At 38.3% G+C, this 15,114-nt stretch overlaps 1 protein-coding gene across 1 annotated transcript in view; it reads left to right on the top strand.

Moving 5' to 3' along the window:
• Positions 1-11,039, top strand: part of ell.L (elongation factor RNA polymerase II L homeolog) — a 73,092-nt gene extending 62,053 nt beyond the window's left edge. The window contains exons 8-12 of the mRNA XM_018256197.2: positions 2,724-3,183; positions 7,233-7,299; positions 7,389-7,560; positions 8,174-8,218; positions 10,507-11,039. Of these exons, the coding sequence (XP_018111686.1) occupies positions 2,724-3,183; positions 7,233-7,299; positions 7,389-7,560; positions 8,174-8,218; positions 10,507-10,623 (861 nt within the window). The 3' untranslated portion in view covers positions 10,624-11,039. The remainder of the gene's footprint in view (positions 1-2,723; positions 3,184-7,232; positions 7,300-7,388; positions 7,561-8,173; positions 8,219-10,506) is intronic.
• The last annotated feature ends 4,075 nt before the right edge of the window (positions 11,040-15,114 follow it).

The following is a 15,114-nucleotide window of genomic DNA, read 5'->3' as shown; positions in this document are numbered from 1 at the left end:
TTTTAAGGTCATCAAAAGTTTGTAATTTGCCTTCACGCTGTACATTTAATGTAGAATTAGTCTTTTTGTCTCCACATAAAAAAAATATTTCAGATGCAAGGAACTTCCTTTAGCTACAAAATCCCAATATTGATAATTTCCTATTCTAGGCAGAGAGGCGGTTACTGGTTATTTGGTACATTATACACTGAAAGCAGGAGTAATGGTAGTGAAATCCCAGCACAAGTGAGAACAGTGGGAAAATGCCATTCACTGTAGATTGTTCAGTAAGATCAATTATGACCCTGGCACATTATACAGTGTGTAATAAGTAATTGGGAATCATAATGATATAGCATCCCCCATATAGCACATTATTCAATGAGAGCTATGGGTAATAGGTTGTAATATTTAGCATATAGTTAGCATATAATAAAGTGAGAGCAAACAGAACTGGCATCTACATCCTAATATACAGTGAGATAAATGGGTAATGTCATCATCATATTCTATGATAAGAGCAGATCAGTTTTGTACTATCAAAAACATTATACAATGAATGGCAGTAGGCACTGGAACCCCAAGCACATTATATACATAAAGTGAGAGGTTCTGGCACACAAAGCATATTCTTCACTAAATGGTGGTGGATGTATAAAATCCCAAGCACATTATATACTGTGCAAGTCAATGGGTCCTGCCATACAGGATGGAAGTGGCACTTGTATAATGACTGCATTGATAACGCAGCTGGAAATTATTTGAATTCTCCAGTACCTGCAGTGCATGTTCTATTAAATGTTGCCAGTTTGGGTCGCTTTGGGCCCTGCAGACATGGCAATTGGGGCAGCTTGCCAAATGACTCCTATAATCGTTTGCCACTGTTCGTACACATATGTTGATAATGATCTAGACAAGATCTGTGACTTTTCTATTCCTTGTAAAGAGCTTACCAAGATTGCAGTTATTTCTATTTGTCCTGTTTGCTTTAAGCAGTCACCCTTTGTGTGCGTGTCTGAAAGGATGTTGTGAAATCCTCACTGAGTCATATACCAGGGAACTTTATCCTGCTCCCTCTGAATGAGGTTGTAATTGTGCAAACCATTTAAATGCCAAAGGGATGTGGAACAGTAGTCACTCCTAGCAGTGCCATTATAACTACTTATACCTTAACCAAAACCTGCTTTGCTGTTTATCTATACTAACAGATTAACAGGTTAGGGTAAATAACTTGTATGGGGCCTGGGGATTTCTAATAGCTTCCATGATTGGTATCTAGATAATATGGTGTAAACGGAGGAGATTTCTCAGAACTGTTCTACATGTGTATAAAAATAATGGCTAACTTTAGCAAAGCATTGCTGTTAGGTTAGAGCAGAAATGGATATTTACCCATTTTGGATTCAAAGGAATGTGTACTTTCCAGAAATGTATCGTAATCTGGGGTAAACCAATTATTAGTGGAATTTTTACCCCTGAAATCTAAAGTATGCAGGTTTCTGGAGCACTGCTTTGGAAACTCAGTATTGTGTTGCTGGGAGTTTTTGACCTAAAAGTAGGAGATTGCCATAAAAACTACACATATTTGGTATTTGAGCATTCAGGAGACATGGGATTATTTGTTTGTGCATAAAATAAATTTTCTGATATATATGTTTATATAGTTAAAGTTTGTAGGTATGAAGAGCCCTATATCTTGTTACAGAAGAGAAATTCTAACAAACAAAAAAAAAGAAATCTGTTGCACTAAAACGAGCAATGTATATTTTCCTAGGTATATTGAAAGCCCACCCAAGTAAATTCCCTAAATAGAGAGAGAACAAAATGTACAAAATGCATCTGGCACTCCGAGTAAATATGTGACATTCCCTTGGCACTTAAAGGGTTAAATTCCCTATTCACATGTTAATGTTGAGACATATAAGCTTTCACTCTGCTGTTATAAGTGTGTGCAGCTTTTTTTTTTTGGTTTAGGAAACCTGTTTAGCCTCTGACAGCTTTTTCCATACAGCGTGTTGCATGGTACAATCCAGCCTTCTAACAAGAAAGTGACTATTGCAAAGGAACATTATGTCCCAACATTGCTAAGGGAACTGCACATGTAATAACATCCTGTGTATTTATTTCTGCCAGTACAATTTCCCATCTAGTTTTGCTTCTAGCAAACATGCTTGGTACTTTTTCCCCCCGGGAAAGAATTCAATTGAGTTCCTTAGGCGGTAGATCCTGGAGCCCAAAATAATTTTAGGCTCACATGTTCTTTCCTTTGATTCGAACAGCAATTGCGCATTTTTATTCATGGTGGATGTCTGTTTTTTTTTTCTGTCCATCCACTGCTTCAGAAGATTTTAGACCGCACAGAGTTGTTTAAATATTCTCTGCAATTTGTGGTCTATCTGTCCTTTTGGAGGGCCCTGTTGTTATTATAAACAACCACTGCCATCTAGTGGTTCAATTTATCATAGTCATTACAACCATTTGAAAAAAAAACCTTATGTCTGCTTTTCTCTGTTCTAATCGGTTTGGGTGGCAGGGCAGATTTCATCAAAAGCCAGATTATTCTAATATTTTTTATGTCCTAAAATACAACTTTTTTTTTTTTTATGAGGGACAGGTTAAGAGATGTTGCCGGCTTAATATTGTTAAAAAAAAATGACTATTCAAAGGAAGTGACACCTATTTGCATCAGTGCCCATCTGTTATGTTTACAAGGTAATTAATATATCATTCTTTTTGTTCAACAGAAGCGGCCGTCACAAAATACAGATTTCACTGATCCCTTATCGAAGAAACTTCGAATCTCCCATTTCATGCATCGCTCTCAACCCACCTTCAATGGAAAGCTGAGCTCTTCCAATGGAAAGGATTCACTTGCTGCCATACCTTCCCAGATCCCTTCGTCTGACCCAGTCTGTTCCAGCTCCCATTTACCTGCTTTTCATGACCCCCTTTCAGACTCCAGCACTGATACCCAACACAGAGACTGTGTGAGCCAGGAGGCCTCAGAGAGGCTAGGCCATCCACTTCAAACAGACAGTAATGCTGAGGGCAAACTGAACTGTAACTCTCAGCATGCCAAGCCCAAAAAGAAGTCTAAAAAGCACAAAGAAAAGGAGCGGTCCAAAGAGAAGTTAGGGGAAAAGCAAAACTGCACTCCTGTCAAGAACTCTGGCGTAACTGGTGGAACTCTTCAGGATACTATTGGTGAGGCCTTTGCTCTGATTAATTTTAGCTATGTCAAGCCTCAAACTAATTTATTATTAATACATGTTAATCACTGACCCAGAATAATTCTTTGCTTGGCTGTGGCCCCAGACTGCTAGTTGGCTTTATGAGGATATTTTTGTCATTTATTTAATTTACCTGCTTTTGGATTCTGCTTCCAAACCATAACTAGTACAAAGGCAATCTCTGACTGTGTCATACTATTCAGTCAGAGCATCATAATCTAATGCTGGTGCATGTGTAATCGCAATGTCATAGTCCCATTTTAGCACAGCCCTTTCTTTATGCATTCTAACATGATAATTTTCCCATGTTTTCACCCTTCTTACTTGCTTATTTAATAGAGAAAGATCTATCCAATAACATGGAATTAGATAAAGAAGCAGAGCTTAGGCACCACTCCTGTTTGTCTGTGTTGGAGAGCTACATGTTTCTCATTAACTTGCCTTTGTCTTTATCTGGACTGGGATTCAAAATAGGGCCTGGCAGAGGCCCAAACAGACCCTCACTGGCCCAATAAATAATGACTGTCTATGGCGTCTTACAGCAGCCCCTCCTGCATTTGTCCAGCCTGCCTTGTCTAATACTACCAAAGTACAAGCTTATACCAGCAACACACATCAGACAAACTACACTGTACCTGCAGCTCATGCCACTGCTGTTATCTTAAATCCTGAAGTGATGTCATTGGGGAAGGGGGTCATAATAATGGAAGAGACGCCCACTTCCATCTTCCATCTTCCTGTAAATACTGGTCATTTGTCATCACTTGGCCGACTACAGGACTCTCTGTACCTAAGTAATCATACATTTACAACACATTTATTGTAGCACATCAAAGCACACTGTGTACCAGAGGAATACTATTTGTGTTACACAAGCTGTTTCAGACTTCCTTTTTAACGCAGGATCCGGTCATATGCACAGAGTTTGTTTATAAATTATATATTTTCACAACCAAAAGAGAAATTCACATTGTGTGAAGACTCTTTTACTGATTTGCTCACTTTTGTGTTCTACCAGCAGCTAATACATATTTGCAGAAGTTCAGTAGAACACAATACAAAACGTGTTTCTCTGTTTGCAACTTCTACATACACATCCAAAGCAGATCAGTTAGTCCATACGGCAAGCACTGCATAGAAACCAGCAGCAATTAACAAGATCTCGTGGTCGTCTTCTGATCAAGTATCAATGCAGTCCCTAGAAATATATGTAAACTATGCTTTTGGTCCTGTTCTTCCTTCTATTGCAATCAAGGAAGGGATAGCTTTTATATTCTCCTAGAAAAAACTGCTTCAATGGTGTATGAATAGTAACTGGCCCATAGCTGTTTAAAGCACAGCTACTTTCTGCACTTGAATTCATACAGATTGCTTAGCCATGCTGTTTCTTCTGTCTGAAGGCAGCAATTTTTATGCACTTCGTGAAATGGCACAACGATCACCTGTTTTGGGGACCCCATAAGCTAACACTGTAAGCACCTGTTCACTATTTCCGGCAACTGTCGCCTGACAGTGTTGTTAGGCGACTGCCGTGTTAGTGTATGGGAAGGTGGTTTGGACACTTAGTTTAACTCTGTGAGTACGGATCACACACGCATACTTTCATACAAGCAACAAGATTATCAAAATAACCTACTTGACACCTATATTTGCTATTCATTTACACACATTTGTTTATAAGCGTTACCTCGTCTCCCTGAGCACCCTCATGTTGGAACTGTCTTCTTTGCACAGTTGTCCATTTAATACTGTCTATGTGAAATGCACAAATGATTAGTAATTATTTCTGGTGCATAGCTGCTTAGCAACCAGCGCTGGCTGCACTATGTATCTCCACCGATTACTGATTAACCTTGCAAAGTGTGCTTTACTTCTGTGGCCATGTAATGTGGTCTTCTTCTGTATTGTACATGGCACTGCAGGGATTCGTTGCTCCGTTTCCCCCATGGGAGCGCACTATGTTATTGGTCAACGATTCCATGTATACAGACCTATAGGTGAAGCACAGATCAGTGAACTTAAAGGCCCAAAGAGTTTAATGAGCTTGCTGATTTTCTGTGTTGCACTGCAACCATTATATGTACCCATAAAAGAGGACATAAATGGGGATACTTGGATTTTGTACAAAGTGGTACGACTTTGCAAAGGAAGCAATTTTCCACATACATTAATGTAGCAAGAATTTTTCAAAAAGGTCATCACAGCTTTAATCACTACAGTGCATGCCCAGTCCCTACATCACTGGCCAATAAGATAAGTTGTGCTACCTTGCACATAACCAGACTGCAGTCATTTCTGAAGATTTCAATCTATATTTTCCTACATAAATCAATAGCATGTCAGCAGTAGCACTAGATCTTCTTAGGAAGCAGCTGGAATGATGATACGGACACTGGGGAACTATGTTCTGCTTCTGTACCATGCACAGGCAAATGGAAACTGCCCGAAAGAAAAAGTTTATGTAAATTGAATCTTGTATGAAACATAAAGCAATGTCTTTCTCTCTCTCATGAAAAGCAGTCGTCCGCTAAGAGTGTGGCTCGCTGGATATGTATATGGAAAGTGGTGGAAACTCCCAAAGGGGCAGTTTACTCCTCCTTTTAAACATTAGTTTCATGAGTAGGGCTGCACATTTTGCCTATTGTTTTTAATTAGGCGGGAGGGGGGGGGTCTATTTCTTGCATTATATAGAGCAAAAAGTTAACCAGAACAATCAAAGCAAATCTGCAATAGATTATGAGATAAGGAGCAGCTCAAGATGCAGGTTGAAGGAAGTTTTAGAATGGAGTGTGATTGGGCCACTATTTACAGATCATTAGAACTAAGCAACGATGGCACTTTTGCATTTATATGGCAACCACTGTGAAATTTCTATACGTCTATAGTAAAATTAGTAGTTAATAAGTGTCAGTGCAAACCTGCCCTTGCTCTAGATGTGTTTAATATAATATGACATTTAGAGAATGAGAAATAAAGGGGCCTGTAACAGGTAAAAGGTTGAAAATTTTACTTTCCACTCTACTTTTTGCTTTTGAATGGGGCTTGTTTAAAAAGAGGCTTCTCAGTGAACACAGTTACTTGTTTTCATTGCTTGTACAAATCAGGAAATATGTGACTTGTGTTTAAAATTTTCCCTATTTAGTGCAAAAAATATCAAAACCCCAAAATATCTTCTAATTAAAACAGCACCCTGTTTGCCCAACACACCTCCCCATTCTGCTCCATCTTTCTGTAATCTCCATCTAGAATGCTGACTCCCATCCGGTGTGCCTAGATATGTGCCTCTTCTGAACAACACACAATTCCTTAGCCCGCTCAAGCATGCAAACCACATTATTAGTACTGGGATGATGCATTTTAGTAATGTTATCTGTCGAGTCATGGGAACCTTCATGCCCGGATTCCGGGCTGCTGGGTCCTAGTTCCCTGCAATCCAGCACCCCCCTCCCTCCGCCCGCGGGTGCATGTGCTGGAGCACTGGAGATTACAGAAGTACCCATCCCTAGCACTCCGTAGGTTGCGGCTGGGCTGCACGCCAAAATCTTGCTGCCCTAGGTCCGGGCTCTTGTGGCATTGCCATAAATCCAGGCCTGGGAACCTTTCTTTATATTTGTAATACTGTGTGCCCTTTCTCCGAAAGCTCTTATCTTGCCTTATCATATTGCTAAAAGCAATTCTATAATGTGCACTTCAGGGAAGATTGTGACCACTAGATGGTGCTTTTATTCATTTCTTGACCATCAATTTTACGGTCAATGTGTACTTATGTAAATATAATAATATACTTAACTGCATTGTTACATGTATTTTAGACTTGCATGCATGTGATTGTTGTTTGTCTAAATGTATAGTAGAGATTTATTGATGTTTCAGCCAAAGAAATGTGGCAATTAAAAACAAAAAAACACATACACTGAAGAATTTGTGTTTTAACATATAACCGTGATTTTACAGAATGATTTGACTTGCCCTAAAACAGAGCCACTGAGTTTTATATGTAACTGATTCTTTTCTTTCTCCTAGATTTAAATGGTGCATGCAGTAACTCCAGTGTTCCCACTTCCACATCAGAAATGCCGGATTACTTACTGTATGTCCATCCCAGGTTTTTCCTTTGCTCTGAGCTTTGCACCTGCTGCACCCCAACACACGCCTTTACATGCATATCATTTTTTATAGGAAATATGCGGCAATCTCATCTCCGGAACAGCGGCAGAGTTTCAAAAATGACTTCAATGCAGAGTACAGTGAATACAGAGACTTGCATGCCAGGATAGAGCGTATAACACGCAGGTTTACACAGTTGGACTCCCAGCTCAAACAGCTTTGTCAGGGCTCAGAGGAATTCAAGGTAAGAAACACTCAGAATGAGTCCCAGGAACGATACCTATATTTTTGGGGTTTTGCGGATAAGATATCTTTCCATAAGCATATTTACCCAGCATTGTGGGCCTGCGCCATTTAAAAGGCCCATACAACAGATTGTGGAATGTGTCAGGCATGATGGTCAGCTATTGTGATCTTTATTGTAAATGTTATATAGATTTGAGATGAAATATTCCTCTCAAATCCCTCTAAAAGAAATCCTTCACACTAAATATATATTGTGCACAAAGCTACATATTATTATTTGTTCTGATATAGTTAAACTGGCCAACCGATTCAAATTTATCACTGGTCTGGCCAGTCCTACATTCATTTTTATTCTTATTCAGAATTCCAAAATGTTATTCTGCTTTTATAAAGGGACACTACAACTTCACTTTACATCACTTTGGGATGGTTGCCCTATGTATTGGATTTATGATGGGGCAATGCAGGAAGGGGGTTTTGAGCACTAAACCTTGTTAAATTTACTGTTACTTGTTACCATTTCTCAAATGTTTTATTCTCTCTCCATTTTCTAAACCATGTGCCATCTTACATGTTGTCTTCAATTCATCCATACATTTTTCTCTTTCCAGACTATCCATGATCAGATCCTACAGGAATATCGCAAAATCAAAAAAGTAAGTTGGGGATATTTTATTTTATATGCACATCATTTGCACATGAAATAATATAGTATACTTTTGTGAATGCAAATTACAGGTGTTGCTGGTCTTTTTTGAGGATATACACTCACTCGCGCACACTCACTCGCGCACACTCACTCGCGCACACTCACTCGCGCACACTCACTCGCACACACTCACTCGCGCACACTCACTCGCGCACACTCACTCGCGCACACTCACTCGCGCACACACACTCGCACACAAACACACTCGCACACACACAAACTCACACACAAACTCACACACAAACTCACACACAAACTCACACACACTCACTATAAAAAACAAGGGGAAGTTGTGCTCACCACACATTTTTAAAACCATTAGGCGGGGTGCAATGAGGCTGTGACCACAAAATACATATAGACAAATACAAGAGGTCTTATGCACCCATTATCAATATATTTAAGACATCTTGTGTGTGTGTGTGTGTGTGTATATACATATACACATACATTTTTATATATGAAACATACATTTTTCCTATATATTTGGGCCAATTTTCATCCATATGTTTACTTGCAAAATCTTAATACATTTTTGGCAAATAATATGTACCGCTCACCAGGGACTAGATGGATTAGAATGGAAAAATAGAATAATTACCAACATTGCTTGGTTTGTCTAATAGCTGTACTGGTCTCTATTTTGTCATTATCTTCTGTTACACCCCTCTGACAAATCTGGTCTACTGCACCTTTAAAAGATAAAATAAAATCAATACAGTTTGTAAAACCTCTCTCTTACAATGCCCACACTACTAACCCTGCCTAGATATCTGTCATTGAATAAAATGTATAGGCCTAAGCACAGTTGCCCTATAGCACATGTTAAGGGCATTTATTCCACTATAGGTCTCTGTGAACTAATACAGTGCCTTCAAGGCCAGCGTTCCGAAGTTTCCAAAATTGCCTCCATTGACTGACACCAAACCTCTACAAATGTGGTCTATCTGCAATTAGCAGAATAATCGGATCACTGGAGGGGTCTTATCAAATCTGTATGACAGTGCTTTGCTTTTAAAAGGACAGTAGACTCCGATGTTCCACTTGGCCTGATAATAAATCAAATGCTTGTTTTGTGCATATTTTCATCCTGTTGTATTAAAGGGAACCAATCATAACTAAAATAATTTACTAAGTAAATACACTGAAAGTTGAAGAAATCTGATTTTTAAAACAGTTAGGATTGTTTGTATAATGTAAATCATCAGCTCACTATACCTTCTGCAAGATCTCCCATATCTCCACTGCAGTTCTAGCTGAGGCAGCCATCTTGGATTTCACTGGCTCCTCCTATCTATATTTTCCCAGCCAACTGCAGTTCTGCAGTTTCACATGCTCCTTTGAAATTCTTTGGTTGCTTAACAATTCTAAGCTATTTTCAAATCAGCCAAACTTCTGTGTTAGCTGCTGTTCAGTAGTGCTGCCACCTTCTTGAAGTTAGTGTGTGCCCTTCATTTGCATAATAACATCACCAGCAGGGGACAAGAGAGGAATCGCGTGAAACTTCTAGTGGAGGAGTTTACTAAGGCTAGGCATTCTGGGTAGAATACTCAGGGCAGTGTTACAATCTGAGCATGCTTGTGAACTCATTTGCATGTTATAGTCACAGTATTGGCTCCCTCGGTGAAGGAACCCATTTGACAAAGTAAGGGATTTTTTTTAAAAAATGCTGTTTTTTTTTTTTGTTTTTTTTTGTTTAAACCTATATATGTATTTTGATTAAATGTGTTTAGGTTGTACTGGTCTGATTGCTAATATGTGTTTGATTTTGGCTGTGATAGGTATCCTTTAAGTAAGAATTTTCCGTTTTACTTGGTTTTTCAGAGCAATTGTGGGAAGATAAAAAAAAAAGGCAGTTAATATCAATAAACACTCACAGTTAAGCCCCCTTCATAATTAACTCCTCATCTGTAAGCCTAAATCAAAAACGGAGTTAAGGAGCATGTTTATACAGAGCTCATGCCATTTATACTTAACTCTTTCGTATATTTGAAGGTCAGCCCAACAGAATGAGATCTGTAATAGCTTTGGCGCCATCTGACATAATGCATTTGGAAGTAAGGGTTTGGAAAATCAGCTGATTTGTCTAAAAGTCCCTTGGGTTGATAATGCTTCAAAACTCTGGGTATATACCAAGTAGAAATGTGCGATGTAAATATCAAGGTGTAGAAGTCTGTTCTAAAAATAAATATTTACAGATTTTTTTAAATTTTTTTTTTTATTCCAACTTTCTAGACAAATCCAAACTACAGTCAAGAGAAGAACCGGTGTGAATATCTTCATAATAAACTTGCCCACATAAAAAAACTCATTGCACAGTATGACCAACAGCAGTTTCAGTCTTGCCATTGACATTTTCCACTTGGTAACAGAGAATTTGCACCTGGCTACATAACCTTTTTTTTTTTTTTTTTTTTTTATCTTTTTGATCTTTTACAAATAATTACAAATCCTCCTTTTTCCAAAAAAATGTTCTACAAACCAAGCCGAGGACTCAGCCAAGGAATTCTATTGGTTATTTCCACCATTTGCCAAACCAAGTAGTGAAACCTGCAACTGGTTTATATTACTTTTTTCACAGTTTTTCCCTAATGGTTTTATTATTATTTTTTTCCTTTTTTAACATCTGATGTTTCTGGTGCCCAACTGAACTTTTCAAGAGAGATTAAAAAAAGAAACATTTTGTTGATAAAACGCCAAAAGAGATGGTATTTTTATTTTATGGATTATTGCTGGAAGCCAATAATAAAATTATCCATGCATTTAAATATTTGCAACGTATTTTGTGTATCCCCATTTCAATATACCTGCTGAACACGTGTATCTGCTGAACACGTGTATTCGTATACTGCAGTCGTCTTGTTAATGGAAATGCAGGTATGGGATATCCTCCATCTCCTTAGTTTATGGTACCTCCGACTTCAACGCCTCTATTTTTAAAGGTACAGTAACACCAAAAACTGAAAGTATACTGTATAAAAGTAATTATATAATGTACTGTTGCTCTGCTCTGTTTGCTTCAGAAAGACTACTATAGTTTGTATAAACAAGTTGTTGTGTAGCAATGGGGGCAGCCATACAAGCTGCAGAAAAGGCACAGGCTACATAGCAGATCACAGATAAAACACCATTGTATTGGACAGGGCTTATCTGTTATGTGCTGTGTAACCTGCACCTTTTTTCCAGCTTGAATGGGTGTCCCATGGCTACACAGCCGCGTGTTTATTTAAATAATAGTAGTGTTTCTGAATCAAACACACAGCTTTTACCAGTACATGCTAGCAGTATATTATATGTTAATTACTTATGTTAATTACTTTAAAACAAAACCGATCCTTTAATATACAAATTTATTTTCCATGTTGATTGAAGAAGTTACGTGCACAACATACAAGGCATTTTATCACTGCCAAAGTGATCATTCTTAACCAAAATCAAAGTTAAACTTCATAAACCAAAATCAATTGGAAAACCTAAAAAAGCTTATATATTAATTGAACCTGGCGTATAGCTGTTAAATACAATACAAAATAAACTAAAGTATTGTTCTTAGAAACAGAATTGCTTCTGATATTTCCTCCTTTATAGAAGCTCTTAAATATGATTTGATTATTTTCATTTTCAGTTATTACATTTTTGGCAACTCCGACTCCAGATACCCAAAATTGCTTCCAACTTCAAGACTTCGACTTCACAGCTTTGTATGTTATCCTGAAACGTGGTACTTGGGCTATTCTGGATAAGGGGTCATTTGTATCTCCATACATTAATACTGCTGCTCCAGCACACTTCTGAAATTAAATCAGTTTTTTTCAAAAAAAGCAAACCTTGAGGTGGGCAATATCGGGCTGATCCGATCGTGGGCCATAGGGCCTGATGAGGTTTTTAGTCCCATTCGATTGAGATCTGGCCGACTTTCGGCCAGATCTCGATCGGGGGAAGCCCGTCGGGGGGCCCCATACACAGGCCAATAAGCTGCCGTCTCGGTCTGTCGGCAGCTTTTATCGGCCCGTGTATGGCCACCTTTATGCTGTGTTAAACTTCAGTCAATTTACTGCTGCACTGCATGTTGGAGTGATAAGCACATGACCAGGCAAAATGACCTGAGATGGCTGCCTACACACCAATATTACAACTAAAAAAATACACTTGTCGGGTCAGGAATGAAATTCTAAATGGTAGAGTGAATTATTTGTAGTGTAAACAGTGCATTTTAGAAATATAAACTATACCATAAAAATCATAACAGAATCCCAAAAATAATTTAAACTCAATAGGGTTGCTTTACCTCCAATCTTAGCTGAGATCAAGTACAATGTACTGTCTTATTCTTACAAAAGAAAATTTAATAACTAAAAAATAAAACAAATTGATTAAAATAAAGTCTATGCAAGATAACCTTCCTGTAATTTGGAGCTTTCTGGATAAGCAATCCCATGCCTGTATATGAGATGGTGAGAAAAAGGATTGATTGTTTAATAACATATCTTTACCCAATTACATGTTCAGGATGAGTGATAATGTATTGTAATGCTTAAGCCAGTGTTGGAATAATGGAAGGGCAAGTAGCTTTTGATGCATATTATTTTGAAATTTGCCCTTTGTACAAGTGCTTTTTTGATTTTGAGCCCCATTAAATGAAGTGATTGTGTTAAAAAAAGGCTTTAGTTCCTCACATTTTTATGCAATCTTTTTGTTCAACCCACTGAATTAAAGCTGAAAGTCAGTTCAACTACATCTGAGTTGTTTCATTTAAAATTCATTGTGGTAATGTACAGTACCAAAATTAGAAAAAAGTTGTCTCTATCCAAAGATTTATTTGCAGTAAAAAACGATTGGAATCGATGTTTTGACCCTCAATGGTTTCTTTATCAAGATGTTATCCCTCAATAGGGCTTTATCAAGATAACAACACTTAGGTAAAAGTAACATATTTATAACCTCATAAGTGCACTCCCCCCAGACAGGTGCTTCCATCAGGAGTCCAACATCAAATCAATTAATCCCGAATTCCTTGTGCAGTTACAGATTACTGTAAATACTGCCACCTATGGGTGAAACACAAAAACAACCAAACATAAATGGATAAAATTAGACAAACATTTTTGTAAGTTAAAAACAAATATTGGCATTCATCAAAAAAAGGCAGATATGAGCAATATTCTTTTAAGCCCCTTGGAGATAATGTATTCAGCTTTTGTATCCAAAAGGTTTCCCTTTGCAGTAGCATGCGGCAACGATCACCCCCACGGCGGGGGTCAGGGATAGTGTCTATCCCCATAAAACAGAAGGTGGGTGGACCATGCCCTTTTTCTAAGTAATGTTTGTAAAGGGGATATCAGTTTTCAAATGCAGCACATAGTGCTGATCTATAGTTACCCATGCGTTTGCGTAAAGAATTCTGGGTTTTACCCACATATGTTAACCCACAGGGACAGATTATGTGGAGTGTCCTTTAAGTAGTATGGTAGTGATTGTACTGGTTTTTGTAAATAGTGATCAATAAAGATACCACAAAAGTAAAATAAACGGTTCCTTGATGATGGGACGCCCCGGTGGATTTGTAATGCTTTTGTGGATTTTGGGGAGACAGTAGAAAATGGGACAGATTGGAAAATTGGGTAACAAAAAGATCAAGGTGTCTCTTGAGATCCATTTAGATTCCACAGCATAATTCAAAACCCCAGTCAGGATATTTTTATACTCATTCACAGGATCAGAGCGTAATTTCTCGTATGTTTTAGTATCACTCAATTGATTTATAATTTCATTATGATAATCCTTATAATCCAAAAGGACAACACCCCCTCCTTTGTCCGCAGGGCGTATAATGATGCTGTGATCCTGTTTAAGGGTAGAGATGACCCTACGTTCTTCTTTGGTTAGATTAACATGTCTTTGTTTTTTTGCCCAGAGTCTTATTAATTTCGAATGTAGTTGTTTGTAAAAAGGATTTAATACTGGCATTATTTGAATTGGGATCATAATTACTTTTCAATTTCCATTTATTGGGGGTTTCGGTAATATCAGAGTTAGAGACATCAAATTCCTCCATTAAACGTAATTTGCGACCCAGTTTGTAATGTTCTATGGACCATCTATACCCATCATAATTTACTGTGGGGACAAAGCTAGCACCCTTAGAAAACAGTGAAGACTCACCATCAAATAGTATGTGGTGTGAGAGGTTGAAAATGGGAATCATCGCTGGCTGCGTGGTAGACGGCCTCTTGCGGTTTTGCCCCCGGTGTAACCGCCTCTTGTGCCTGCGGGATGAAAATTGGAGCAGGTAAAGGGCGCTCCTGTGTGGGAGGTATGTTGGAAAAAGAGCCGCGAAGTCTGCTCAATATCGGTTCTTGTGTCAGTGGAGCGTGGGTCTCAGCTTCAGAAACCGAGTCGTCAAAAGTAAAATCAGAAAGTGATCGTGATCCTAAAAGGATGGTCATCACCTTCCAATATAACACCAGTTCCTCCACAATTAGCAACATTATAGGCAAAAACTGGCCAATTTTGGCTAGTTATAGTAGTCTCCCAAGCATTTTTAAAAATAAACCTATATGGGGCTATAAACTTGGTAGGAACCTCAAAGATATCCTGATGCCATCAGATCCTGCAGAGTGTTACAATGTTTCACCCCTTTTATTGGCTCCATTAAAAAATGGTTGCTACAAATGTTCGGGTTGCACCACTTTTTGCCATCCACACACAGGGAAAAGTATTGAAATAAAACACAGGATAACGTGTACCAGAACACACATGATTTATATAATAATCTGTCCCTGTGGGTTAACATGTGGGTAATACCCAGAATTCATATGCGAACTCATGGGTAACCATAGATCA

This window comes from Xenopus laevis, chromosome 1L (genome assembly GCF_017654675.1).
Source record: "Xenopus laevis strain J_2021 chromosome 1L, Xenopus_laevis_v10.1, whole genome shotgun sequence".
Taxonomy (NCBI): domain Eukaryota; kingdom Metazoa; phylum Chordata; class Amphibia; order Anura; family Pipidae; genus Xenopus; species Xenopus laevis.
The sequence above is the reverse complement of the archived record's forward strand: the minus strand, read 5'-3'. Positions and strand labels throughout refer to the sequence as shown.